Source organism: Phycodurus eques, chromosome 15 (genome assembly GCF_024500275.1).
Source record: "Phycodurus eques isolate BA_2022a chromosome 15, UOR_Pequ_1.1, whole genome shotgun sequence".
Taxonomy (NCBI): Eukaryota; Metazoa; Chordata; class Actinopteri; order Syngnathiformes; family Syngnathidae; genus Phycodurus; species Phycodurus eques.
In genome coordinates this window covers 21,769,862-21,797,307 of record NC_084539.1, presented here as the reverse complement: position 1 = coordinate 21,797,307, position 27,446 = coordinate 21,769,862, and the positions used below count along the sequence as shown (strand labels likewise).

Below are 27,446 nucleotides of genomic sequence, written 5' to 3'. Positions count from 1 at the left end.
CTTGAAAATATCATTTAAATCTTAAATCTATACTACATTAAATTCACTTATTTTTTCCGATATATCTGAATATCTTTCAACTATGAGGGGGGGTTGTGAAAATGTCGACATGCTCCTACTCTATATATATATATATATATATATATATATATATATATAACTATATAATCCGTTTATTTTGAAAATACATTTTATCGTACAATCACCGCAATGTGCTCAGAGTAGCAACATGCCATGTGGTTATATTCATCCATCCATTTTCCATCCCGTTTATTTTTTAATTCCGTGTTAAACTCACTCCTATTACTTTTGATCACGTTGCTCAAATAATGACTTTTAGTACAATAAAACAATGATGGCGGGGGGGGGGGGGGGGGGGGGAATGCCTCGGTTGGTCCAATACGCATTTTGATTAAATCAATACGTGTATTATCAGATTTACGAAAAGAGGTGGGGGAAAAAAAGAGACATTTTAATTTGTTTTGAGAGTTCCAACAAAGAAGGTCACATTCAAAACAGTCGTTTACGCTGAAATAGAAGCGGGGCAACCGTAGCTCGTTGGTGATTGGACAACCGTTTTCCCGCACCAGCTACCCAATCGATGAACAGCAACCGTATGTATAAGTACCCTCGCTCCACTGGAGTTGTGGTATCCTCACACAGACAAAGTAAGGAGCCGTAACAATGTCAGGTCGCGGGAAATCTGGAAAGGCGCGAGCAAAGGCCAAGACTCGCTCATCCCGGGCCGGACTTCAGTTCCCGGTGGGTCGTGTCCACAGACTGCTCCGCAAAGGCAACTACGCTCAGCGCATCGGTGCCGGCGCCCCCGTCTACTTGGCGGCCGTACTCGAGTACCTGACCGCCGAGATTCTGGAGTTGGCCGGCAACGCCGCCCGCGACAACAAGAAGACCAGAATCATCCCTCGTCACCTGCAGCTGGCCGTCCGCAACGACGAGGAGCTCAACAAGCTTCTCGGTGGGGTCACCATCGCCCAGGGTGGAGTTCTGCCCAACATCCAGGCCGTGCTTCTGCCCAAGAAGACCGAGAAAGCCGGCAAGACAAAGTAATTTAGAAACCACCGCCACCCCAAAAACGGCTCTTTTAAGAGCCACACACTTTCCGAAAAAGAGCAACTGTTCACATTTGATTCTACCGCTTTGTAAAGCAGCACTGCATGTTGAAGTACCAGTGATGAGGGTGGTGGGGAAAAAACACGTTTTAATTGTGACAGGACTGCAGTGGGTTCGCAAGACTGAAGTGCTTTTTTTTTTTTTTTTTTTTTTTTCTTTTTTCTTTTTTCTTTTTCTTCTTTTCTTTTAAAGGTAATGCAAATCGTTGGGGAATTTCTGGACGTTTTGTTCCTGCACCGAGCAACAGCAGAATCTCCTTTCTACATTCACAACCAAAACAATGAGTACTAAATTCTCCAATTTAAAGGGAGATCTTCAATGTGATATGTTGACAAATGAGAGCACACTTTGTTTATTCACCATCCTGAAGAAATGTTTTACTATTTTAGTTGTAAAAGATTTCTTTGCATTTTTGTGTATCTAAACGCTACTACACGATCTAAACTCGCCACATGCTGCGGGCCACTACAAAAATGGACGGATGCCCTCCTAATGGCCCACAGGTCGCAGTTTGGATATCTTGCCGTACAGCGTTGGAACCAGCGAGTCAATCACAAACGACAAATAAAGATTAGTATGTTTCAATGGAGAAAACATTGAATGGTACTCTAATTGATAACAACCATGTGAAATAAAATGTTCATTTCTTCTTATGACACTACTACGCTCGTTCTACGTTGTTTCATGTAGAACAAAGAACAATTGTGTTGATTGGCGTGATGGGGGGGAGTGTCCTCTTTCAGGTCCGGAGTGTTGCAAAAGGATGAAATGGGTCACGGTTGTAAGACAACCAACAAGTGCAGTTACTCACTTGTCCAGTAGATGGTGCTGCTATTGCACATTTTCCTCCAACAACATTTGAACAGCTTTGTCGGGGTAGTATGGGAATTTTATTTAGGTTACTACAAATTGAGTAATATTCAGTTTGAGCGTACTTTAGTACATTTTAATTTCCAGTAAGAAAGAAAATGTGACTGCTTGTCTAACCAGCAAACTGATATCATACATTGTTGTAGTAATTGTAACAACACAGCGCAGCAATTATTAGTTGTATGTCAATTTTGATAAGTAGTATTTTTAAAACGTAAGCATACAACACATAAACACATGTAAATATATAATTTTTTATTTTGTAGTAATATAAGCCAAACCAATTGGCTAATTTCACTCCAATTACCTCCCATAAAATAATGCAATAATACTAAACCAAATATAGGGCCGTATTTGCCTGCTGCAGTGTGGTCAACAAGGCGTAACTTGCAATATTGTTTCTAGTGGACGCGACATGGAAGACAGACCACAGCAACACACGAATGTACAAAAGAGTGTTAGTTGGATTTGTACTTGAGTGATTTTGAGTAGAATAATCATTGGAAAAAAAATAAGAATGCAGACAATTGCGAACAACACTATAATAACTAACGAGGGGAGAAGACGTCATGTCAATAAAATCAAAGAATAAAGAACTATATAGACGTCGAACGTGGTATTGAGGACGTCACAAAGGTAATGTGGCGTGGGGCGATTTCAGCCAATCGGAGAGTGGCGCCGGCACAGCGCTATTTGCATGCGAGCCCCCTTTAAGACCACCGGGCTGCCTACGTCCCCTCACACCGAGCAGCGACCGCAAGACGTCATGCCCGAGCCAGCCAAGTCCGCGCCCAAGAAGGGCTCCAAGAAAGCGGTCACCAAGACCGCCAGCAAGCCCGGCAAGGGCAAGAGAAGGCGGGGGAGGAAGGAGAGTTACGCCATCTACGTGTACAAGGTCCTCAAGCAGGTCCACCCCGACACCGGCATCTCGTCCAAGGCCATGAGCATCATGAACTCGTTCGTCAACGACATCTTCGAGCGCATCGCCTCCGAAGCTTCTCGCCTGGCTCACTACAACAAGCGCTCCACCATCACGTCCAGGGAGATCCAGACCGCCGTCCGCCTCCTGCTGCCCGGCGAGCTGGCCAAGCACGCCGTGTCCGAGGGCACCAAGGCCGTCACCAAGTACACCAGCTCCAAGTGAGCCGGTTCGGTCGCGGCCACCAGCAACGGCTCTTTTAAGAGCCACCTACTTTCTCTCTAAAGTGAACACGTTCCAAGTTTACAGGCCGGCATTGTTTGTTTAGTTTAAATCTTTTCAAATTGTTTTGTTTTTTAATCCCAACAACATGGAACAAACGGAGCATTTATGTCATTAATGGTGATGTAGCGTATTTGTAAATTTGATCATTTTATTCAGTCATTTTCTAATGTCAATGGAGGGGGGGGGGGGTACACGTTTGTGTGCAGATTGGAGCTCAGAAGACTGCTTTTAGTAATTCAGTCTCTTTGTAGCCGCTAGGCAATTTATTGTGGGTATTTCCCCATTTGTATGGTTTTGAGATTAGTTTGGGGGGGAATGAAACGACATGCTACTGTGCTTTGTAATATGCGTTCATGTTGAGGGGAAAACGACGTATACGCGTTGCCGTATTCGGTGTGGGGCAGCAGGGGTCTGCAGGAGTAAAAGCATTCTAGAAACGAATATGTTGAAACGTCTTTGTGGTGCCTTATCCACTCACCTGTTACATAATGGAGGAATATAATATAAGCTAATTGCAACTAAAAACGTGATCCCCTCTTTGAACTGTCCTGCACAAAGCACATTTGGGTTTATTTGGCTTTAAAGACAGTAGATGGATTTCTCTTCATCCAAAAGCCGGACATTGCTGGCGATAACCAGAACAGAATAAGAAAATACATTCCTGAAGCTTTCATTTTCTCGTGCCAACATTTAAAGTCCATACTTTTAGTTTCTAATGAGAGGCTTTCCTCCTCCTTCGTCTTTGACCCACAGAAGTCGAATATAAAATTTGTATTGATGTGCTCACTGAGGTTGTGTTACTTCGTGTCTCGTTTTGCTACGTTTTCCGAAAGGCGTGTTGGTGACACTGTTTTGTCCAAATGGAGTTGCCGTACATCTGCCTTGCAACATTTGCTTCCGCGTACGTCACCACAAGCGCTTCACCAAAAAACGAAAACAAATAATAATAATTCCTGAATTAGTTCTCAATTGAAGCCTCGACGCAGTGCGTCCATCAGTACCTCTTTGGAGTAAAACGTCATTCATCAAATTTCGGTGTCCGGTTAAACTCGTCTCGCTGCACCTTAAAGTTTCTCCGCCTCGGTTTCGCTTAGCTTAGCTTAGCTTAGCTTAGTTTAGCCTAGCTTAGTTTTTGCTTGCTTGCCGTTATTGCCGCTTGCATCGCATCGCTAAACACAAGTTTCGTATCGGCGTCAAGTGTCGCGTGAAAATGTTTGCAAGGACGACGGCAAAGGAGGAACTTTGTGGAGCAAAAGAGGAGAGCGAGCGGCAACGTCAACTCAAGAATCCCCGAGCTGAGTTGCACGGAGCAGGTTTGGACACGTTTTACTCTCACTTGTATAGTCATAAAAAAATATTAACGTGTGGATTTTTAATTTACATGTCAAAGCGACCTGATCCTGTGCTAAAAAAGTAATCGATCAATTTCAGAGCTGCGTGTCGAGATAAACTCGGGGCGTGGAACAAGCAAAATCTATAAACCGTCACCATAATCTTATTGTGACAGAAAGAGGACCATAAGCAGCTCTTTGTGGGGAGAAGGAGAAAAGCATCATCTTACCCTCATAAAAGAAACCAACGGCGAACTTGAGTTTCTTGACTCGTGCATTGACGTGATATTTAAAATAGGCTAGATTGTTGCGCAGCCAGATGCCGAGATAGCTGGGAAAAGTCAATATGAGTCCTGATGGGACAAGGCGAAAGTCACAACAACAACCGTTAGGTGTTAGTTAATTATTGTTGACTTTCAATTGCCAATTATTATTTTTTTCAACAATTATTGATACTTGTTTTTATTTTACACATTTCCATTTGATTATCTTATGTAACTGTTCTATCACTCATTTGGCTTACCTATTCATTTTATAAATATACAACACAATATATGTGTTCTTGCGTCCCACAGACGCCAGTGAAAAATATCTTCCTCGTCAGCAGCAGGCGTTAGAGTCCCGTGACATTAAAGAGGAAGAAGACTGGGAACCGCTTCACGTTAAAGAGGAGGAGCAACAACCCTCGTACGTTAAAGAGGAGGACGATTTCACAGAGATTCCGGTGACTGGTGTCCTTCTGAAGAGTGAAGATGAAGTTCGGAGTGAGGAGAACGGAGGTGCGGGGCCTCCGAGCAGCAGCTCAAGTCAACGCGTGAAAACAGAAGGTGATGGAGAACACCGTGGAGGATCACGAGCAGACCGCCTCTTAGCCCCGCTGTCCGATAGCGACGACATAACGTCCCACTCTCCCGACACTGATGACGATCGGTCTGAAGGTCATATGACATGTCACGCCGACAACAAACCGTGGAAATGTTCTCAGTGCGGGGAAACCTTTGTCTCCAAGTCTCTTTTGCAAACACACATGGTTTTCCACACTGGAGAAAAAGTTTTTGCCTGCTCGGTTTGTGATCAAAGATTCTCTCAGAAGAGATACTTACGAAGACACACGAGAACACACTTGGGAGAGAAACGTTTTGCCTGCTCCGTTTGCGGTATAAGATTCTCTACAAAGGGATATGTCAAATTGCATACATTAACTCACACTGGCGAGAAACCTTTTGCCTGCTCAGTGTGCGGTCGAAGATTCTTCCAAAAAGTACACTTGATCTCACACACAAGAACACACACAGGAGAGAAACCTTTCTCCTGCTCATTTTGCGAGCAACGATTCTCAACAAAAGGAAATTTAAGAATACACACGAGAATACACACTGGTGAGAAACCTTTCTCCTGCTCAGTATGCGGTCAAAGGTTCTCTGAGAGGCGCGTTCTGACGACACACTCAAGAACACACACTGGAGAGAAACCTTTTGCCTGCTTGAATTGCGAGAAAAGCTTCTCGACAAGCGCAAACTTAAAAACGCACACAAGAACACACACCGGTGAGAAGCCTTTTCCCTGCTTAGTTTGCGGTCAAAGATTCTCTGAGAGGCGCACTTTGACGACACACACGAGAACGCACACTGGAGAGAAGCCTTTTGCCTGCTCCGATTGTGGGAAAAGATTCTCTCAAAAAGGAAACTTGAAGCGTCACACGAGTGCACACAAGTGAAGAGAAAGCTTATGCAGAAGGGAACTTGAAGGAAACACACAAGAACACACACTTGCCGGTTCAGTTTGTGGTCGAACATTCTCTCGTAAGGGTTCGTTTAAGACACTTGAGTTCTGGTACGTATAGTTGAGATCAATGAAGCTTTGAATAAAAGTTTTGATTTTGAATATTGAAACTTATTGCTATGACACTGACTTGAAAGAATTTACATTCTTGTATTCCATCTACCTTTTTGTATTATATCTAACATCTTGCATGTTACGTACCTTCTTAAAAGTCTCATGTGGCCAAGTATTGAGAATTAGAATCATGCTAAAAGCAAACTATCTGGATTAGCCAATGTTTTGTGATGTCCATGTCGAATAAGTAATGACTGGGCGGGGACAAACTGTGACTCTTTGTGATCAGATGGAAAACTGTGAATGTGATTATGAATAAAGTACAACTCTTCAAACAGTGATAGTAACCCAATTTATGTGCATATCAAATTATCTCCCCGCCCCTTTTAATAGGAACTGAAATTCCATTAATATATATATATATTTTTTAAGCTGTATGCTTCAGGATCTGAATCATCTATATCGGCCAAAGGGACTTTGTCTCCGGTAGCTGGAGCTGCTCCAGTGCTACCGCAAACAAGCCACTATAATAAAATATGCATTTAGGACATTAACACTGAAGAGCCGAGAATTATTAAGCAATACACAGTTTCGAGTAGTGTGTTAATACTGACAGTACATACAGAGTCATCTTTATGTTCCAAGTATGTCAGAAACACACAAGTGGTTTGTTATCAACACATCGCTCAGAACAGATCAATTGCGAGTGTCCATTTTTTTGTTAGATATGTAGTTGAAACATAACACTTAACCACTTATGGGGTCGTTTGAGCTCCGCTTTGTCTTGCGTTGTTTCTCTAAACGACTATTGCCTTAAATCTGGTTTGTTTTTTTAGATTCGTGTTTTCTGTCTTCGCTGTTTTTGGTCGCTTTTTGCGACACAAAGTTTGGCCAAGTGGCGTTGCCGTACATGTGACGTCATAGCTATACCTCCGCATTCATTTTTATTTTTTTTTGCGTTAGCGCACGAGCTTCACTCAATTATTCTTTCCGAATTAGTACAGAACGCAGTGAAACCTCGACACGGGACGTCCACGACTACTTTAATGGACTAAAACATCACTCATTAAACCTTCGTGTTCGGTTAAGCTCGTCTCGGCGCACTTTGGAGCTTCTCGGCCTCGCTTATCCTAGCTTATCCTAGCCTTGCTAGCCGCTAACAAAGGCCCCGCGTTTGTTGGCAACGCATCGCTCAGAGAACAGATCGAGTGCGAGCGTAAATGTTTGTCATTGTCGTGTGAAAATGTTTGCGAGAGCGACAGCGAAGGACGAGGAGGAATTTTGTGAAGCAAAAGACGAGAACGAGCGACAGCGTCAACTTGCGGACGCTGCTTTCAAGAATCCTCGAGCTGGTTTGGTCACTTTCTCAATACTTTTTGAAAGATATTCCTGTGTTTATTTTTGGGTGTTTCTACTAGGAAAGAGGTGTGGCTAGTTAGTGCTGAATTATCAAAGTGTCACAGTTACTCTTAACCTACGTGGCCTGTTTGAAAACAAATTGTGTGCAAGATTGTTGCTTTTTTGTGCGCGTGTGCCTCTTGTCGGCTCGTTTGCTGCACATTTGGTCATGCCAAGTGAAATCAGTCGTATTTGTTATTAAATAAAAAAAACACATTTCAACATATTTAAACATTGTAAATGTCTTATAACTAGGGCTGCCACAAATGATTAGTTTGATAATCAACTAGTAACTGATTCTTTTTGCAATTAGTTGACTAATAGGATCATATATAAATTGCAGATTATTCTAATTATTATTATTATTATTAACAATCATTAGCTTCCAGCTGGAAGTGTTTAACGCGTGTGCACTGCAATAAAGCCTAACATACCTTTATTGGTACCAGGTATTATGACTGTAGAAGAGAATTCAAAGAGCTGAATAAAGTTCAGAAAACAATGCACTGTGTTAAGGAAACAAAATCAATACTTGTATAGGTTTTGTTTTGCCTTACTTGTCTGTATAAAATTATTCCACACATTAGTACGCACCTGAAGAGACGAGAACGTTTTGGCATTGAGTTTGATGTCTAACCATTTATTTTTTATTTCTGAGACTGCTCTTTTCTTTAATGTCATTTTTTTCAACTTATTGGTGACACCTGAATGATTTGTCCCAAACAAGCATTTCCCCTTTTGTCTGTGTAACCCATCAAGTTAAATTGCAGCCGGGCTGGGAATATACTGTGCAACATCAAATTCACAACAGACTTAACTTTACCAAGTCACGTGCGTTTGTTTTGTGTCTTTCAGACGTCAGTGAAAAGTATCTTGGTCCTGAGCAGCAGGAGCCCGAGTCCCCTGATATTAAAGAGGAGGACAAAGAGCCCCGCCACATCAAAAATGAGGAGGCGCAGCCGCTGAAAGTTAAAGAGGAGGAACCGGCGAGCCTGTACATTAAAGAGGAGGAAGATTTCACAGAGTTTCCAGTAACTTGTGTCCTCTTGAAGAGTGAAAATGAAGGTCAATGTGAGGAGAATAGTGGGGCGGAGCCTCCAAGCAGCAGCTCATGTCCACACGTGAAAACGGAAGGCGACGGAGACGACTGTGGAGGATCACGAGCAGACAGCCTTTTGGCTCCAATATCGGATAGTGACGACGTAACGTCACACTCTCCTGACACTGATGATGATGATGACGACGACGACAACCAGTCAGAAGGTGATATGACACGTCACGCTGGCAACAAACGCTGGAAATGTTCTCAATGTGAGAAAACTTTTGCTTACAAGTCTCTCTGGAAAATGCATATGATGGTCCACACCGGAGAGAAACCTTTTGCCTGCTCAGATTGCGGTCAAAGATTCTCCCAAAAGGGAAGCTTACAAAGACACGCAATATCACACACGGGAAAGAAAGCTTTTGCCTGCTCAGTTTGTGGTCAAAGATTCTCTCGAAAGGGAAGCTTAAAAAGACACACAATGTCACACACCGGAAAGAAAACCTTTGCCTGCTCAGTTTGCGGTTTAAGTTTCTCTTACAGACACACTTTGACAAATCACACAAAAACACACACTGGTGAGAAATCTTTTGTCTGCTCATTTTGTGGTCGAAGATTTATTCAAAAGGCACACTTAATATCACACACACGAACGCACACGGGAGAAAAACCTTTTGCCTGCCCATTTTGCGATCAGCGATTCTCGGTAAAAGGGAATTTAAGAATACACACAAGAATACACACTGGAGAGAAGCCTTATTCTTGCTCAATATGCGGTCAAAGGTTCTCCGAGAGCCGCACTTTGACAACACACACGTTAACGCACACTGGAGAGAAACCTTTTGCCTGCTTGGATTGTGGTAAAAGCTTCTCTACACGGGCAAACTTAAAAACACACACAAGAACCCACACCGGTGAGAAACCTTTTGCCTGTTTAGTTTGCGGTCAAAGATTTGCTGAGAGGCGCACGTTGACAACACACACAACAACACACACTGGAGAAAAACCTTTTGCCTGCTCGGTGTGCGGCAAGAGATTCTCCTCACGGCGATACTTCAAAGCGCACACAAGAACGCACACTGGTGAGAAACCCTTCGCCTGCCCAGTCTGTGGAAAAAGATTCTCTCATCAAGGAAACTTAAAGCGTCACACAAAAGCGCACAGTGGCGAGAAACCTTATGCCTGCTCCGTGTGTGGAAAACGATTCCCGAGAAAGGAAACATTTAGAGCACACGCAAAAACACACACTGCCTGTTCAGTTTGTGGCCAAAGTTTCTCTCGTAAGGATCAGGTTAAACGACACCTTTGTCCTGGTGAGAATAGCAGAGACAAATGATGCTTTATATGAACATTTAGATCCTTAATATTGAAGCTAATTACTATAACAGTAACTTTAAATCCTTAATATTGAAGCTAATTACTATAACAGTAACTTTAAATAAGTCACACCTGCGTGTTCTATTTGCCTCGTATTTTATCGAACTTCTTGTGTTCTACCGACCTTCTTAAAATCCTCCTGTGGACAAGTGTTGAGAATTAGCACTCGTGCTCAAACAGCAAAGGCGATGTATCTGGTTTCCTCAAATGTTTTTGTGATGTCCATTTCAAATAAGTGATGATTGATTGACAGACTGCGAAAGAACTTGGATTCGTCGCGATACGATGGAGAATTGTAAATGTGATCCGAAAATAAAAATACAATTCTTCAGACAGTGATAGCGATAAAATGTGTATATCAGATGAATTTCCACTATTAATGTGAACAGAGCGTATGCACGTCCGAAGACGGGAGCTGTGCCGTTCACAACTTCACTGTTCCGCAGTTTGAAAGCAGGGACGGAAGAAGCAAACGTCCTTCCGGTTCTTCCCAAATTGCTGACCTGACGATGCACGATTGTTGCTCCCCTGCTCAACCTGCTGCCTTGCACCTCACTGATGAGCGATCTTCTGAAATAGCAAGACTCCATCGACAACTTGATGACCATCGACAATGACGTTCCGTTTTGCACTAGGTTTTTGATTTGATTTTTAGACAAGGGATAGACTGATTATCGGAAAGTAAAGGAATCATAAGGGCAAAAGGGTGGTACATATTGCAAAAAAAAAAAAAGATGGGAAGGTGACACAGAAGGGAAGAAAAGAGTTCAGTTTACAAAAATCAGTCATCCATCCATCCATCCATTTTCTGAGCCGCTTCTCCTCACTAGGGTCGCGGGGGTCCTGGAGCATATCCCAGCTGTCATCGGGCATGATAAAAGCAATTAAAGAGATGTATGTATGTACTTGGGAAAAATAATAGTCATAAGTGTGAGCGACGTGGCGTAAATTAAAGCGTGGCTCATGTAATTGCGCACTTTGTAAAGCATCCGCCAGAGGGCGACAAGCTACAGCACAGGGTTTGTGGGGAAGGCTGCAATTGGCAGAATACGTGGGGAAGAGATGACGTGTGCGACAAAAGTGTGACAAATGTCATTCTTTGAGGAGAAGCAAAAGTAAGGAGTAGATTGGAAAAGGTGAGGATGCGAGTGTTACCCGCTTGCACGGTAGGTGGCGGTATGCACTCAAATGTGGTTTGCGAGCCCGCCAATACATCAACGAAGAAGAAGATGAGCACGACACGCCAAAGAAGAAGAAGATGAGCTCCCCTTTCTCCGGTCTTCTGCGGCCGCACTTGCTTCACGAAGTCATTCTAGAATAAGTACTACCGAACCCTCGATACAGTACGTCCAGCAATACTTAATTGGAGTAAAACGTTATTCTTTACGTCTTTTGAAAGGTTAAACGCGTCTGGGTGCACTTTGAAGATTCTCGACCTCGCGTAGCATAGCTTAGCTTGCTAGCCGCTAATGTAAGGAGGGGGGGGGGAAATGTGTGCACGAACTAGAGTAAAGTACAAGGAGGAAGTTTGTGCAACGAAAGAGGAGAACGAGTTTGAGCAGCAACAATTGGGCGACGTTTTCAAGAACCCTCGAGAATCCAGAGCAGGTTGGATCACTTTGTACTTTTTACGTCGTGTTTCATGTAGCGTGAACGCGAGGCGACGATGTGCAACAACTATGTGCCCCCTTTCCAAAGTTTGTCGCCCGCAAGGGTTTGTGGGTAAGGCCGCAGTATCCAAGTGGAACTGTTTTACTCGTTTTTCTGCCCTTATTTTATTTTTATATAAATATTATTATTATTTTTGCCTCCTGCAAGCTGGTTTGCTGAACGTTTGCTCACGCTAAGAGAAATCAGTCTTGAGTCAGACCGTATCTATTTTTAAATATAGTTGAACTTCCCCCCCCCCCCCCAAAAAAAAGTAGTTCAAAAAAATATAGTTGAGGATACTAGTTGGGTAACTTTTAGATGAATTTTTAAAAAACTATATATATATTTTTTTTTAAACACTACTGAACATGTCGCATATCCCAATCATTGTGCGAAAGTCTCAGGCCAACAAATGGTTTGTCGTTTTAGCAATCTTAATCTGATTGTCTAGAACGAGAAAGCCACCAAGTTTATCATAGACCTCCGTGAAAACAATCCATTGGGGCTATAAGGAACGATTATTTTAATAATCGATTACTCTTGTCGATTATTTTTGATTGATTGAGTTGATGAATGAGACGAGAAAAAAAGATTCCTTTCAAAAACAGGACTTTTTTTCCTACAAATTGACCAAAAAAACTACTCAGATAAAAGTAAAAGTACTCGAGCCACTCCCTTAAAAGTACAAAAGCACACCCTTATAAATGTACTTAAGTAAAAAGTAATGATATTTTCCAGCCCAGTATTAAAATACAAATAGGGAGATTTTTGTATCTCTACATGATTGGCCTGCTTTCTCTAAACAAACAAAAAAAAAAAACAGGTGAATTTAAATAAAAACAATTTTGTATTATTTAAAGTTATATGCAACAATCAGTTTAATAAAACAATCTAGGTTTGTTTCAAACATTTGCCCACTGAAGTGAATGTGATTTTAAAATATTATATTAATGCTAAAACAAAACAAACAAACAAACAAACAAAACAAAAAAACACACAGCGTGTGTGCAGCTGTCAATGCTGCGCGGTCACAGAAGTGCACACACGCTGAACTAAAAAAAAAAAAAAAGTGCTCAGACATTGCGGAGGACGGCTGCCCGCCGCCAACGTGTGGACAAAACGGGCGGAAGAACCGGCGCCAATCAAAAACCTTCACTCCTGTTTGATTACTCAATTTATTATATTAATACACAGGAGAGAACACGCACACTGCAAAAAAAAAAGCCCTTTGAATTTACTTAATTTGTGTGTGATTACATTGTTGAAATCAAATGTTGCCGGGCATGAATTGTTCATCAGCGCTAATTGTACGCGTGTCTGCGATGTGCAGATTTCTGCTAACAGTTTCCCAGCATCCCCCCTCTGCGTGTGTGTGGCCAAAGCACCGACGGCTGCGGAAACGCGCGTGCGCCAGCCAAGCAGTTGGCGCGAGGCAACGCTCATTTGCACGCTCGATACGTCTGAACTTTGCCGTGAGAACGAACCTTTTTGTGCCCACGCACCTTTTGCACGTGGGGCGCCTGCTCTCGCAACACGGGACGTGTAACCGTTTCCAGCTGGCGTCTGGAAGAATGGAAAAGCAAGTTTCGACTCTAAATATTGATGATATTAATGTACTTTTGAAATTTGTAGGCCCCTTTTCACAAGTGACGTAACAGCGGTGATGTGTTATTTCAATTCTGGCTTCAGGTCCCTGTGTTTATGTAGCTGTCGAGCGTTATTGTATATTACAGTATTTTCTTCTATAAACGCGTAGTAATTTGCCTTTCAAGTTGGCTAATCTCCACTATAAGGCGCCTTTGTGAATAAGTGTACTGTAGCACACACTCACTTATTTTGGTTTTGCGACTTTACGTCACGATAGCTTGACAACTGGCTTCCCCGCCGTCCGTCTCCCGTCTTACCCTCCCTCCGTCAGAATGTAGTTTATTCGCTGCCACGAGGCTACGATTACACATCGGTTCGCCTGCGCGGCCCGGCATCGTCTTCAGCCACGTTAGCTGTAGCTCGCGCGAAGCCCGAAATTTTTTTTAATTGAACGATTCCAGGAGAACCGGATCGGAACCCGGTTCCAATCGCTTCTCGGCGCCCTAGCCTACTGATAACCTTAAAAATAAATATAACAACAAAAGACAACAGACTTGTCTTTACCAAACCGTGTGTCTTTGTCTTCTTGTATCCTGCAGATGTCAGTGTACAATTTCTTCGTCCTGGGCAGCAGGAGCCGGACTCCCCCGGCATTAAAGAGGAGGCGGCGTCGGAGCGGCCTCATGTTAAAGAGGAGCAAACGCAGCCCCACGACATCAAAAAGGAGGAGAAAGAGCCATCATACTTTAAAGAGGAGGAGGATCTCACACAGTTTCCAGTGACTGGTGTCCCTCTCAAGACTGAAGATGAAGGCGGGAGTGAGGAGAACAGAGGGGCGGAGCCTCCAAGCAGCAGCTCAAGTCAACGCAAAACAGAAGGTGATAGAGACAACTGCGGTGAATCGCAAGCGGACAGCCTCTTAACGCCACTATCAGAACCTGACGACACAATGTCACGCTCTGAAGATGATGATGATGATGATGATGATGATGAACAGACTGAAGGTGATATGACACGTCATATTGAAAACAAAAGCTGGAAATGTTCTCGGTGCGGGAAAACGTTCGTCTACGAGTCTCTTTGGAAAAAGCATATGACGGTCCACACTGGAGAGAAACCTTTTGCCTGCTCAGTTTGCAGTAAAATGTTCTCTCTGAAGGAAAGCTTAGAAAATCACACAACAACACACACTGGAGAGAAGCAGTTTTCCTGCTCAGTTTGCGGTCAAAGATTCTCACTACAGGGAAACTTAAAAGCGCACATAAGAATACACGCAGGTGAGCAATCTTGTGCCTGCTCGGTTTGTGGCCGAAGCGTGTTTACACGGGGAACCTTAAAAAGACAATCAGAAACACACAATGGAGAGGAGCCTTTTGCCTGCTCAGTTTGTGGTCAAAGCACATCTACACAGAGAACCTTAAAAAGTCTCTCAAGACCGCACACCGGTGAGAAACCTTTTCCTTGCTTAGTGTGTAGTAAAAGATTCTCGTCAACCGACGGCTTAAAAAAACACACAAGAAAGCACACTGGCGAGAAACCTTTTTCCTGCTTACGATGTGGTAAAAGATTCTCTTCAACGTGCTCCTTAAAAATACACGCACGAACACACACTGGTGAGAAACCTTTTGCCTGTACAATTTGCGCTCAGCGATTCTCTTTAAAGGGGAATTTAAGAAGACACAAAAAAACACACACGGGTGAGAAACCTTTCGCCTCCTTCGTTTGTGGTCAAGGCAGATCTATTCGGGGAACCTTAAAAGGTCTCTCGAGAACACAGACTGAAGAGACGCATACTGCTTTCTCCTGCTCAGTTTGTGGTCGTCGATTCGCGAGAAAAGAAAAATTAAAATTACACACAAGAACACACACTGGTGAGAAACCTTTTGCTTGCTTAGTTTGTGATAAAAGATTCTCTTCAAAGGACTACTTAAAACAACACTCGAGAACACACACGGGAGAAAAACCTTTCTCCTGCTCGGTTTGTGGTCAACGATTCACTCTCAAAAAAACCTTAAGAAAACACACAAGAACACACACTGGTGAGAGACCTTTTGCATGCTTAGTTTGTGGTGGAAAATTCTCTTCAAATGGATCCTTGACAACACACACAAGAACACACACTGGTGAGAAACCTTTTGCTTGTTTGGTTTGTGATAAAAGATTCTCTTCAACGAACTACTTAAAACAACACACAAGAACACACACCGACGAGAAACCTTTTGCTTGCTTGGTTTGTGGTCAAAGATTCTCTACAAATGCATACTTAAAATTACATACAAGAATACATACTGGTGAGAAACCTTTTGCCTGTTCAGTTTGTGGTCAAAGATTCAGCCAGAAGGGCAACTTAAACAAACACATAAGAACCCACGCGGAGGCGAGTGGTCAAAGATTCACTCGTCAGGATCAGAGACACAAGTGTGTTGGTGGGACAAACAGTGATCAATAAAGCTTCGAATGCAAATTAAGTTTAATGTTGGCGATAGATACGACATTTGTGCTTGGATTTTATGTCCGTTTCTAAAAGCCTCGTCGGCATCGGTGTTGCGAATGAGCACTTGTGCTGAAACGGTAAAAGCAATGTATCTCGTTTGTCCAATGTTTGTGCGATGTCCATATCAAATGCTGTAAGTGAATGATTAAAGTAGATTGTTGAAACTTTGACTCTTTGTGGAAAGACGGAAAAAGACTTTGCGATTCTAAATACAACTCTTTAAATAGGGATAACTCAATTTATTCATTTGTCAAATAAATGTACCCCATTGAATTTTCAGCCTGGCCCCGAGAATTACAATATTTGTCTGTTTGAAGTCCAGGAAAGTGAAATTATTTCTTCTAAGTTTGTAATAGGGTTAATACTGCCAAATTGCAATTTTATTTAAAAAAATATATATATATTTATTTTTTTAACCTTTATTTATCCAGGAAAGGCAATTGAGAACAGATTCTTTTTTTTTGTTGCAATGCCGAACTGGCTGCAGACTGTAGATGAAGGGCGAAACTCACTCATACGTTTCAGCCTACACTAACTCCACTTCAGACTTGAGAAGAAGAAGAAAAAAAAAAAAAAGCATTTCGTTAGTGTAATTGCATCAGTTTAAGTCATTAGAAGTTGCAATTTGATTTCATCATGCTATACACCAGACAAGGTGCCAAACTCTGATGGGCTAAAAAACCAAAAAAGCAGGAATGAAAACGACTCAGAAACCAAATCAAATTTGAACAAAATCTTGCTCATTGGCAATTTGAGCTTACAATAGTTAGACATTAATCAGCAACTTTATAGTGAAATACAAACCGCAATTCCAATAAACTTGGGGCATTGTGTAAACTGTAAATAAAAACTGAATCGCGGAATTTGCAATTGCTTGACCCTATACGAAATTGAAAACACAACGACAAGATTTTGTATGTTCAAATTTACCAGTGACAAGACATGCCGAAAATAAAGTTGCTTTCGAATATGACCGCGGAACAGCCGGCTGGTGACTTGGGCGTGGATTCAACCAGGGGGGAGAGGGAGGGAGCAGTGAAGTAAGGCAACATTCAAATCATGCCAGCAGTTTCAACTTTACACACCGCACCTTTAACTGTTACTTGGCTCCTTTGGTTTGCCTGATAACCTTAAATATAAATATAACAATAGACTAGACTTGACCAAACCGTGTCTGTTTATTTTCTTGTATCCAGCAGATGTCAGTGAACAATATCTTCGTCCTGAGCAGCAGGAGTCGGACTCCCCCGGCATTAAAGAGGTCGCGGCGTCAGAGAGGCCTCGTGTTAAAGAGGAGGTGCAAATGCAGCCCCGCGACATCAAAAAGGAGGCGCAAGAGCCCTCATACTTTAAAGAGGAGGCTGATATAACGCAGTTGCCCGTGACTGGTGTCCCTCTCAAGACTGAAGATGAAGGCGGGTGTGAGGAGAACAGAGGGGCGGAGCCTCCAAGCAGCAGCTCAAGTCAACACACGCAAACACAAGGTGATGGAGACCACCGCGGTGGGTCGCAAGCAGTCAGGCTCTTAACTCCACTATCAGATCGTGACGACACAATGTCACACTCTGAAGATGATGATGATGAACAGACTGAAGGTGATATGGCACGTCATATTGAAAACAAAAGCTGGAAATGTTCTCGGTGCGGGAAGACCTTTGTCTATGAGTCTCTTTGGAAAAAGCATATGATGGTCCACACTGGCGAGAAACCTTTCGCCTGCTCAGTTTGCAGTAAAATGTTCTCTCTGAAGGAAAGCTTAGACAGTCACAGGACAACACACACTGGAGAGAAACCGTTTGCCTGCTCAGTTTGCGGTCAAAGATTCTCTCTACAGGGAAACTTAAAAGCACACACAAGAATACACGAGAACTTTTGTGCCTCCTCAGTTAGCAGTCAAAGCACATCTACACAGGGAACCTTAAAAAGTCACGTAACACACGTTGAGGAAAAACCTTTTTCTTGCTTAGTCTGTGGTAAAAGATTCTCTGAACAGGGAACCTTGAAAAGACACACAATAATACACGCTGATGAGAAATCTTGTGCCTCCTCAGTTGCCAGTCAAAATATATCGACTAAGGGAACCTTAAAAAGTCACTTAACACGCATTGAGGAAAAACCTTTTTCTTGCTTAGTCTGTGGTAAAAGATTCTCTGGAAAGGGAAACTTGAAAAAACACACAAGAATACACACTGGTGAGAAACCTTTTGCTTGCTTAGTTTGCGGTCAAAGATTCTCTTCAAGTTCATACTTAAAAACACACACAAGAATGCACACCGGTGAGAAACCTTTTGCTTGCTTAGTTTGCGGTCAAAGATTCTATTCAAGTTCATACTTAAAAACACACACCAGAATGCACACCGGTGAGAAACCTTTTGCTTGTTTGGTTTGCGGTCGAAGATTCAACCAGCAACAACCCTTAAACGTTCACATAAGAACCCACACTGGTGAGAAACCTTTTGCTTGCTTAGTTTGTGGAAAAAGATTCTTTGAAAAGGGAATCTTGAAAAAACACACAAGAGTACACACTGGTGAGAAGCCGTTTGCTTGTTCTGTTTGTGGTCGAAAATTCTCTTCACATAAATACTTGCAAACACACACAAGAACACACACTGGTGAGAAACCTTTTGCCTGTTTGGTTTGTGGTAAAAGATTCCCTTCCAAGGAATACTTAAAACAGCACACAAGAATACACACTGATGAGAAACCTTTTGCTTGCTTAGTTTGTGATCAAAGATTCTTTACAAATACATGCTTAAAAGAACACACAAGAATACACACTGGTGAGAAGCCGTTTGCCTGTTCCGTTTGTGGTCAGAGATTCTCTCGAAAGGGAAACTTTAGACAACACACAAGAACACACACCGGTGAGAAGCCTTTTGCTTGTTTGGTTTGTGATCAAAGATTCTCCTCAACGGAGTACTTAAAAAAGCACACAAGAACACACACTGATGAGAAGCCATTTGCCTGTTCCGTTTGTGGTAAAACATTCGGCAGGAGTGGATGCTTAAACATTCACATAAGAACTCACACTGGTGAGAAGCCATTTTTCTGCTCCGTTTGTGGCCAAAGATTCTCTCAAAGGGGAAACTTGACAGATCACACAAGTATACACACTGGCGAGAAGCCGTTTGCCTGTTCCGTTTGTGGTCAAAGATTCAGGCTTAAGGGAATCTTAAACGCACACATGAGAACCCACACCGGACAGAAAGGAGAAAGATTCACTCACAAGGATTAGATTAAGAAACAAGTGTGTTGATGGGGATACCATTGATGAATGAAGTTGTTTAATTTCGATTGCATTGATTGTACCCATCTTCTTGGATTCGTGCTGGACCTTCCTAAAAGCCTCGTCTGCGTGTGTTGAGAATTGCCGCTGGTCCTGAAACGGTAAAAGCAATGTATCTCGTTTGTGTGATGCGCTTATCGAATGCTGTCAGTGAATGATTAAAATAGACTGTAGAAACTTGGACTCTTTGTGGAAAGAGTTTGCGATTCTAATTACAACTCTTTAAACAACGATAACTCGATTTTATTCATTTATCAAATAAATGCACCCGTTGAATTTTCAGCCTGGCCCCAAGAATTAGAATATTTGTTATATTTGTCTTTTTAAAGACAATTAAACTGAAATTATTTAGAAGTTTGTCATACTACAGAGAATAGTGTTAACACTGCCAAATTACATTTTTTCTTTTAACCTTTATTTATCCAGCTAAGGCAATTGAGAACAGATTGTTTTTTTGCAATGCCGAACTGGCTGCAGAAAGTATAAGCCCGATTCCAATAAAGTTGGGACGTTGTTTTTAAACATAAATAAAAACAGAATACAATGCGTTGCAAATCATGTTCCACCTATATTTAATTGAATATGCTACAAAGACAAGATATTTAATGTTCAAACTGATAAACGTTATTGTTTTTAGCAAATAATCATTAACTTAGAATTTTAGGGCTGCAACACGTTCCAGAAAAGATGGGACAGGTGGCAACGAAGAGTGAGAAAGTTGAGGAATGCTCATCAAACACCTGTTTGGAACATCCCATAGGTGAACAGGCTTATTAAGAACAGGTGAGTGCCATGATTGGGTAGAAAAGGAGCTTCCCCGAATTGCTCAGCCATTCACAAGCAAAGATGGGGCGAGGTTCACCTCTTTGGGAACAAGTGCGTGAGAAAATAGTCCAACGGTTTAAGGACAATGTTCCTCAACGTACAATTGCAAGGAATTTAGGGATCTCATCATCTTCGGTCCATAATATCGTCAAAAGGTTCAGGGAATCTGGAGAAATCACTGCATGGAAGCGGCAAGGCCGAAAACCAACATTGAATGCCCGTGACCTTCGATCCCACATCGAAAACCAACATCGCATCGATATGTAAATGATATCACCGCATGGGCTCAGGAACACTTCAGAAAACCAATGTCAGTAAATACAGTTCTACATCCGTAAGTGCAACTCGAAACTCTACTATGCAACGCAAAAGCCATTTAGCAACAACACCCAGAAACGCCGCCGGCTTCTGTGGGCCCGAGCTCATCTAAGATGGGCCGACGCAAAGTGGAAAAGTGTTCTGTGGTCCGACGAGTCCGCATTTCAAATTGTTTTTGGAAGTTGTGGACGTGGTTTCCTCCGGGCCAAAGAGGAAAAGAACCATCCGGAGTGTTATGGAGGCAAAGTTCAAAAGCCAGCATCTGTGAGGGTATGGGGCTGTGCTAGTGCCAATGGCATGGGTAACTTACACATCTGTGAAGGCACCATTCATGCTGAAAGGTACATACAGGTTTTGGAGAAACATACGCTGCCATCCAAGCAACGTCTTTTTCATGGACGTCCCCCCCTGCTTATTTCAGCAAGACAATGGCGAACCACATTCTGGAACGTGTTACAACAGCGTGGCTTCGTAGTAAAAGAGTGCGGGTACTAGACTGGCCTGCCTGCAGTCCAGACCTGTCTCCCAGTGAAAATGTGTGGCGCATTATGAAGTGTAAAATACGACAACGGAGACCCCGGACTGTTGAACGGCTGTAGCAGTACATCGAGCAAGACTGGGGAAGAATTCCACCTACAAAGCTTCAACAATTCGTGTCCTCAGTTCCCAAACGTTTATTGAATGTTGCTAAAAGAAAAGGTGATGTAACACAGCGGCAAACATGACCCTGTCCCATCTTTTTTGGAATGTGTTGCAGCCATCAAATTCTAAGTTGCTAAAAACAATCAAGTTGTTCAGTTTGAACATGAAATATCTTGTCTTTGTAGTGTATTCAATTAAATATAGGTTGAACATGATTTGCAAATCGTGATATTTGGTTTTTATTGATGTTTAACACAACGTCCCAACTTCATTGGAATTGGGGTTGCAGACGAAGGGAGAAACTCTCTCATACATTTCAGCCTACAACAAATCCACTTAAGACTTGAGAAAAAAAACATTTTGTTAGCATCATTAAGTCATGTTAGGTTTTTTTTCTTTTTTTTTTTTTTTTTTCAGGTAATTTATTTTGCTTTCATCATTCGATACACCAGACAAGGTGTCCAACCCTTGACGGGGTTTAAAAATAAATAAATAAATGAAATACAAAACCAAGCAGTAAAGAAAGCAACTCAGAAACCAAATCAAATATGAACAAAATCTTGCTCATTGGTCATTTGAGTTTACAATAGTTAGATGTTAATCAGCAACTTCATAGTGAAATACAAACCGCAATTCCAATAAAGTTGGGACGTTGTGTAAACTGTAAATAAAAACTGAATCGCGGAATTTGCAATTGCTTGACCCTATACGAAATTGAAAACACAACGACAAGATTTTGTATGTTCAAATTTACCAGTGACAAGACATGCCGAAAATAAAGTTGCTTTCGAATATGACCGCGGAACAGCCGGCTGGTGACTTGGGCGTGGATTCAACCAGGGGGGAGAGGGAGGGAGCAGTGAAGTAAGGCAACATTCAAATCATGCCAGCAGTTTCTACTTTACACACCGCACCTTTAACTGTTACTTGGCTCCTTTGGTTTGCCTGACAACCTTAAATATAAATATAACAAAAGACAATAGACTAGACATTACCAAACCGTTTATCTTCTTGTATCCAGCAGACGTCAGTGAACAATATCTTCGTCCTGAGCAGCAGGAGCCGGACTCCCCCGGCATTAAAGAGGTCGCGGCGTCAGAGAGGCCTCGTGTTAAAGAGGACGATGATATAACGCAGTTGCCCGTGACTGGTGTCCCTCTCAAGACTGAAGATGAAGGCGGGTGTGAGGAGAACAGAGGGGCGGAGCCTCCAAGCAGCAGCTCAAGTCAACACACGCAAACACAAGGTGATGGAGACCACCGCGGTGGGTCGCAAGCAGACAGGCTCTTAACTCCACTATCAGATCGTGACGACACAATGTCACACTCTGAAGATGATGATGATGAACAGACTGAAGGTGATATGGCACGTCATATTGAAAACAAAAGCTGGAAATGTTCTCGGTGCGGGAAGACCTTTGTCTATGAGTCTCTTTGGAAAAAGCATATGATGGTCCACACTGGCGAGAAACCTTTCGCCTGCTCAGTTTGCAGTAAAATGTTCTCTCTGAAGGAAAGCTTAGACAGTCACAGGACAACACACACTGGAGAGAAACCGTTTGCCTGCTCAGTTTGCGGTCAAAGATTCTCTCTACAGGGAAACTTAAAAGCACACACAAGAATACACGAGAACTTTTGTGCCTCCTCAGTTAGCAGTCAAAGCACATCTACACAGGGAACCTTAAAAAGTCACGTAACACACGTTGAGGAAAAACCTTTTTCTTGCTTAGTCTGTGGTAAAAGATTCCCTGAAAAGGGATACTTGAAAAAACACACACGAATACACGCTGGTGAGCTACCTTTTGCTTGTTTGGTTTGTGATAAAAGATTCTCTGAAAAAGGAACCTTGAAAAGACACACAAGAGTACACACTGGTGAGAAGCCGTTTGCCTGTTCTGTTTGTTGTAAAAATTCTGTTCAAGTTCACACTTAAAAAGACACACAAGAATGCACACTGGTGAGAAACCTTTTGCTTGCTTAGTTTGTGGTCAAAAATTCTTTTCAGGTTCATACTTAAAAACACACACAAGAATGCACACCGGTGAGAAACCTTTTGCTTGTTTGCTTTGCGGTCGAAGATTCAACCAGCAACAACCCTTAAACGTTCACATGAGAACCCACACTGGTGAGAAACCTTTTGCTTGCTTAGTTTGCGGTAAAAGATTCTCTTCAACGGAGTACTTGAAAAAGCACGCAAGGACACACACTGACGAGAAGCCGTTTGCCTGTTCCGTTTGTGGTCAAAGATTCAGGCTTAAGGGAATCTTAAACGCACACATGAGAACCCACACCGGACAGAAAGGAGAAAGATTCACTCACAAGGATTAGATTAAGAAACAAGTGTGTTGATGGGGATAACATTGATGAATGAAGTTGTTTAATTTCGATTGCATTGATTGTACCCATCTTCTTGGATTCTTGCTGGACCTTCCTAAAACCTCGTCTGCGTGTGTTGAGAATCGCCGCTGGTGCAGAAACTGTATAAGCAATGTATCCCGCTTTTCTGATGTCCATATCAAACGCTGGGAGCGAATAATTGATTGAAATAAAGCATAGAAACATGGACAAAGTGTGTGATTCTAAATGCAATGCAACTCCTCGAACAGTGGTAGTCACTCACTTTACTCGTGTGTCAAGTCAATGTACCCCACTGAAACTCCGTTCAGCTTTTGCACCCTGCCCGCAAGAATTACAATATTTGTAGTTATGTGTTTTTAAACTCTCCGTAAAGTGAAAATATGTGCCTCAATAAGTTTCTTGAGAGAAAGAGAGGCTTGTGGTTGCAGAGGAGCTTTTGGGCCCAGCGGTTTAAACTCTGATGCCGATCAGGACAGTTTTTTTTGCCCATAACAATTTGTTATGTAGGCGGCACGGTGGACGACTGGTTAGCACATCTGCCTCACAGTTCTGAGGACGGGTTCAAATCCCAGCCCCGCCTTTGCGGAGTTTGCGTGTTCTGTTCATTGAATACTCTAAATTGCCCATAGGTGTGAATTTCAGTGCGCATGGTTGTTTATTTCTTTGTGCCCTGCGATTGGCTGGCGACCTGTTCTGGGTGTACCCCGCCTCCCGCCCGAAGATAGCTGGGATAGGCTCCAGCAGCCCGCGACCCGCGTGAGGAGAAGCAGTACGGAGAATGTGTGTGCGTGTGTGTGTGGGCGCGCGCGTGTATTATATATATATATATATATATATATATATATATATATATATATATATATCTTCTTTTCCTTCTGGCTTTTCCCGTACGGGGTCGCCACTGCGTGTCATCCTTTTCCAAGCAAGCCTTTCTCCTGCATCCTCCTCTCTAACACCAACACCGCATTATATTACTTGTTTATTTTTACTTCCTCTCTGTGTTTTTAAAATTGAGTTGTAAAGGTTACAGGTGACATTAATGGTGGGAAGTTTATTTCTGTTTTGGTGTCATTTTTGTAAAATTTTTTTTTTTTTTTTTTTTTACATCACAAAAACCTGGCGTTTGAACAGGAGTGTGCAGACTTTTTGAATCCACTGTACAATGCAGTGGCCTATTCTTGCTACTTTTGTATAAGTGTGCATATTACATAATAGTATCGTGTCCGTGTAGCGTAAACTATGTTTGCGTAAGGTTTCAAACACTCGAGGCACGTGCCCCACAAAAAAATCTCCGCACGCCCCTGCTCAAACTTGATAATAATATTAATATCAACGAGCGCTCTTTTTGTTTCTGTTGAAATGAGGTTTATAGTATGTGACTTTTGCCGGTTAAGGCAATTTTCGTGTTTGTGCCGAGGTTTGTCCAAGTGGCCTTGCCATACATTTTTCGTCGTCGCTGTACTTCCGCATACGTATTCTATTTGATTTGATTTGATTTATTTTTTAAACGCGACCACACTTCACTGAATATTTCTTCGCACTGAAGCCACTGAAGCATCGACACAGCGCGTCCATCGCTACTTTATTGGAGTATAAAATCATTCATTTAATCTTCGTGTCCGCTTAAACTCTTCTCGGCCTAGCTTAGCTTAGCTTATTTTAGCTCAGCTTGCTAGCTGCTACCATAAGGAGACGCGTTTGTTCTCCACACATCGCTCGGACCGGATCAAGTGTGTGCGTGTAAATTGTTGTGGGTTTTTTCGTGCGAAAATGTTCGCAAGACCTACGGGAGAGTACGAGGAGGAACTTAGCGGAACAGAAGACGCGGAGGAGCGAAAAGGTCAACGACTGGACGCCGTTTTCAAGACGCCTCGAGTTGTGTTACACGCAGCAGGTTTGCTCACTTTTTAACTCTCACTTGTTTGGGCAGTACTTTCTATGTAAGCAATATTCCAGTGTTTATTTATTTTTTTTCCTAATGGGATTCACCTGCATGATGGATTCCGAAATGTGGCTCTCATCTTGTTTGTGTGGACCCATTTGAGCCTTTCCGAAGTTTTGATCTGAAAGAGTTGCGGATCATGTTGCATTGTCAAAGTGTAACAGGTTTTACTCAACTTGCGAGGCTTGTTTGGAAACACCTCAAATGTTTTTTTGTTTGTTTTTGACCCTGCAGGCTGCTTTTATTTGATGTATTACCTTACTTTTTTATAGTCCCCGTGCTTTTAACACGTTTTAATGTTTAAACGGCTGAAACGTGCATTGTGACGATAGATTATAGAATAGCCAGATTGTGTGTGTGTGTGTGTGTGTGTGTATTTCGGTCCACTGCCGATAATCAGATTGAGATTTCTGTTGTTGCAGTTCAATTTTGGAATGATGCAAGTATAAATTAGAACAATTGTGATTGAGTTTGTCTTTCAAAATAGAAGAAGCATTTTTTTTGCTTCCGATCGTGCCACGTCTGTCACCACCCAGTATATGAATGTTGTTTGTTAAAGTGTCTGTATTGTCCAATATGTTGCAACTACTTGTATTTTCTCTTTTTTTCCATTTTATTTCAACAATTTTTGTTTCTAGGACCAAGCCTTTGTGACGCTCTCCATCACGGTCAATCGCCTCTAGGTAAGCTACAGCAGCGATGGCTTTCACTGAGACATGTGAGAACTCGTGCCGTTCCTTCCTGCAGGCTGCGGTAACGCTAATCGCGATGTTGTCTTGTGTCCTGCAGACGTCACTGAAAAATATCCTCGTCCTGCGCAACAGGAGCCAGGGTCTGCTACGATTAAAGAGGAGCAGTTAGAGGACGTTCGCATTAAAGAGGAGGGTGACATCACAGGGTTGACGGTGACTGTTGTCCCGTTGAAGAGTGAAGGTGAAGGCGCAGGTCAGTCGGAGGAGAACACAGGGGCGGGGCCTCCAAGCAGCAGTCAACACATGAAAACAGAAGACGATGGAGACCACAGTGGAGGATCACAGGGCGAGAGGCTCTCAGCTCCACTGTCCGATAGTGACGACACGACGTCATACTCTCCTCACACTGATGATGACGAACATTCTGAAGACGATAGTAGGACATCTCACACTGACAACAGACACTGGAAATGTTCTCAGTGTCTGAAAACGTTTGTCTACAAGTCTCTTTTGAAAACGCATATGATCTGTCACACCGGAGAGAAACCTTTTGTCTGCTCAGATTGTGGTAAAAGATTCTCTCACAAGGGACACTTAAGAACGCACGCAAAAACACACACTGGTGAGAAACCTTTTGCCTGCTCATTTTGTGGGCAAAGCTTCTCTCAGAACGGAAACTTGAGCACACACTTAAGAATACACACTGGAGAGAAACCTTTTTCCTGCTCAGTCTGTGGTCAAAGCTTCTCCACACAGGTAAGCTTAAAAACACACACAAGAACACACACTGGTGAGAAACCTTTTGCCTGCGTAGTTTGTGGTCAAAGGTTCTCTGAAAGGGCAAACTTGAAAACACACGCGAGAACACACAATGGAGAGAAACCTTTTGCCTGCACAATATGCGGTCAAGGATTCTCTCAGAAGGGAAGCTTAACGATACACACAAGAACCCACACTGGTGAGAAACCTTTCCCCTGCTCATTTTGCGGGCAAAGATTCTCTGAAAAGGGAACCTTGATAAAACATACAAGAATACACACTGGTGAGAAGCCTTTTGCCTGTTCAATTTGTGGTCAGAAATTCTCCCAGAAGGGAAACTTGAACATACACAAAAGAACCCACACTGGTGAGGGTGGCGAAAGAGTCCCTCATGAGGATCAGGTTAAGAAACCCAAGCGCTGATTAGAATAACGGTGATCAATGAAGCTGTAAATGCAGTTGTTAAATATTGAAGGTAACTATTATAGCATTGAGTGTGCCGACCTTCTTGGATTCTAGCGGGACAAGCGATGTATCTCGTTTGTCCAATATTTTTGTGATCTCAATATCGACAGCTGTAAGGGAATAATTGAATGGTATAAATTGTGTAGAAACTGACTCTTTGTGGAAAGATGGAAACAACTGTTTATGTGATTTTAAATAAAATACAACTCTTCAAACTGTGATAGTAACTCTTATTTGTAT

The 27,446-nt window shown here is 42.5% G+C and overlaps 6 protein-coding genes across 12 annotated transcripts in view; all 6 read left to right on the top strand.

The window, feature by feature from the left end:
* LOC133414000 (histone H3-like) overlaps window positions 1–554 on the top strand; it is a 1,453-nt gene extending 899 nt beyond the window's left edge. The window contains exon 2 of the mRNA XM_061698999.1: window positions 538–554. Within this exon, the coding sequence (XP_061554983.1) occupies window positions 538–554 (17 nt within the window). The remainder of the gene's footprint in view (window positions 1–537) is intronic.
* Window positions 555–677: 123 nt separating this feature from the next.
* LOC133414001 (histone H2A-like) lies at window positions 678–1,082 on the top strand. The gene has a single exon (XM_061699002.1). The coding sequence runs from the start codon at window positions 685–687 to the stop codon at window positions 1,066–1,068; it is 384 nt and encodes a 127-aa protein (XP_061554986.1). The 5' UTR covers window positions 678–684; the 3' UTR covers window positions 1,069–1,082.
* Window positions 1,083–2,767: 1,685 nt separating this feature from the next.
* On the top strand, window positions 2,768–3,145 carry LOC133413586 (histone H2B-like). The gene has a single exon (XM_061698153.1). The coding sequence runs from the start codon at window positions 2,768–2,770 to the stop codon at window positions 3,143–3,145; it is 378 nt and encodes a 125-aa protein (XP_061554137.1).
* Window positions 3,146–4,100: 955 nt separating this feature from the next.
* Window positions 4,101–6,687, top strand: LOC133413777 (oocyte zinc finger protein XlCOF6.1-like). The gene is made up of 2 exons (XM_061698557.1): window positions 4,101–4,518; window positions 5,112–6,687. The coding sequence occupies exons 1-2, from the start codon at window positions 4,416–4,418 to the stop codon at window positions 6,251–6,253; spliced, it is 1,245 nt and encodes a 414-aa protein (XP_061554541.1). The 5' UTR covers window positions 4,101–4,415; the 3' UTR covers window positions 6,254–6,687.
* Window positions 6,688–7,320: 633 nt separating this feature from the next.
* LOC133413774 (zinc finger and SCAN domain-containing protein 2-like) lies at window positions 7,321–23,514 on the top strand. 7 transcript variants are annotated; one of them, XM_061698554.1, is made up of 5 exons: window positions 7,321–7,724; window positions 8,626–9,033; window positions 14,026–14,871; window positions 17,120–17,404; window positions 22,016–23,514. In XM_061698554.1, exons 1-5 carry the CDS (start codon window positions 7,616–7,618, stop codon window positions 22,921–22,923), a joined length of 2,556 nt encoding a protein of 851 aa, XP_061554538.1. In that variant the 5' UTR covers window positions 7,321–7,615; the 3' UTR covers window positions 22,924–23,514. The 7 variants fall into 7 exon arrangements, with proteins under 7 accessions (XP_061554538.1, XP_061554537.1, XP_061554536.1 ...); XM_061698553.1 differs by having other exon boundaries at window positions 17,120–17,515; XM_061698552.1 differs by lacking the exon at window positions 22,016–23,514 and having other exon boundaries at window positions 14,026–14,304; window positions 17,120–19,590.
* Window positions 23,515–24,834: 1,320 nt separating this feature from the next.
* LOC133413776 (zinc finger protein OZF-like) lies at window positions 24,835–27,419 on the top strand. The gene is made up of 3 exons (XM_061698555.1): window positions 24,835–25,242; window positions 25,929–25,973; window positions 26,080–27,419. The coding sequence occupies exons 1-3, from the start codon at window positions 25,119–25,121 to the stop codon at window positions 27,162–27,164; spliced, it is 1,254 nt and encodes a 417-aa protein (XP_061554539.1). The 5' UTR covers window positions 24,835–25,118; the 3' UTR covers window positions 27,165–27,419.
* The last annotated feature ends 27 nt before the right edge of the window (window positions 27,420–27,446 follow it).

Bases quoted from the DNA above. Each gene is read 5' to 3' on its own strand.
- LOC133413586 (XM_061698153.1), top strand. From the start codon at position 2,768: ATGCCCGAGCCAGCCAAGTCCGCGCCCAAGAAGGGCTCCAAGAAAGCG.
- LOC133414001 (XM_061699002.1), top strand. From the start codon at position 685: ATGTCAGGTCGCGGGAAATCTGGAAAGGCGCGAGCAAAGGCCAAGACT.
- LOC133413777 (XM_061698557.1), top strand. From the start codon at position 4,416: ATGTTTGCAAGGACGACGGCAAAGGAGGAACTTTGTGGAGCAAAAGAG. The intron at 4,519-5,111 runs GTTTGGACACGT...TGCGTCCCACAG, and splicing joins AGCTGAGTTGCACGGAGCAG to ACGCCAGTGAAAAATATCTT.
- LOC133413776 (XM_061698555.1), top strand. From the start codon at position 25,119: ATGTTCGCAAGACCTACGGGAGAGTACGAGGAGGAACTTAGCGGAACA. The intron at 25,243-25,928 runs GTTTGCTCACTT...TTTTGTTTCTAG, and splicing joins AGTTGTGTTACACGCAGCAG to GACCAAGCCTTTGTGACGCT. The intron at 25,974-26,079 runs GTAAGCTACAGC...TGTGTCCTGCAG, and splicing joins TCACGGTCAATCGCCTCTAG to ACGTCACTGAAAAATATCCT.
- LOC133413774 (XM_061698548.1), top strand. From the start codon at position 7,616: ATGTTTGCGAGAGCGACAGCGAAGGACGAGGAGGAATTTTGTGAAGCA. The intron at 7,725-8,625 runs GTTTGGTCACTT...TGTGTCTTTCAG, and splicing joins TTTCAAGAATCCTCGAGCTG to ACGTCAGTGAAAAGTATCTT. The intron at 14,872-17,119 runs GTGAGAAACCTT...TGTATCCAGCAG, and splicing joins TCTCTCAAGACCGCACACCG to ATGTCAGTGAACAATATCTT.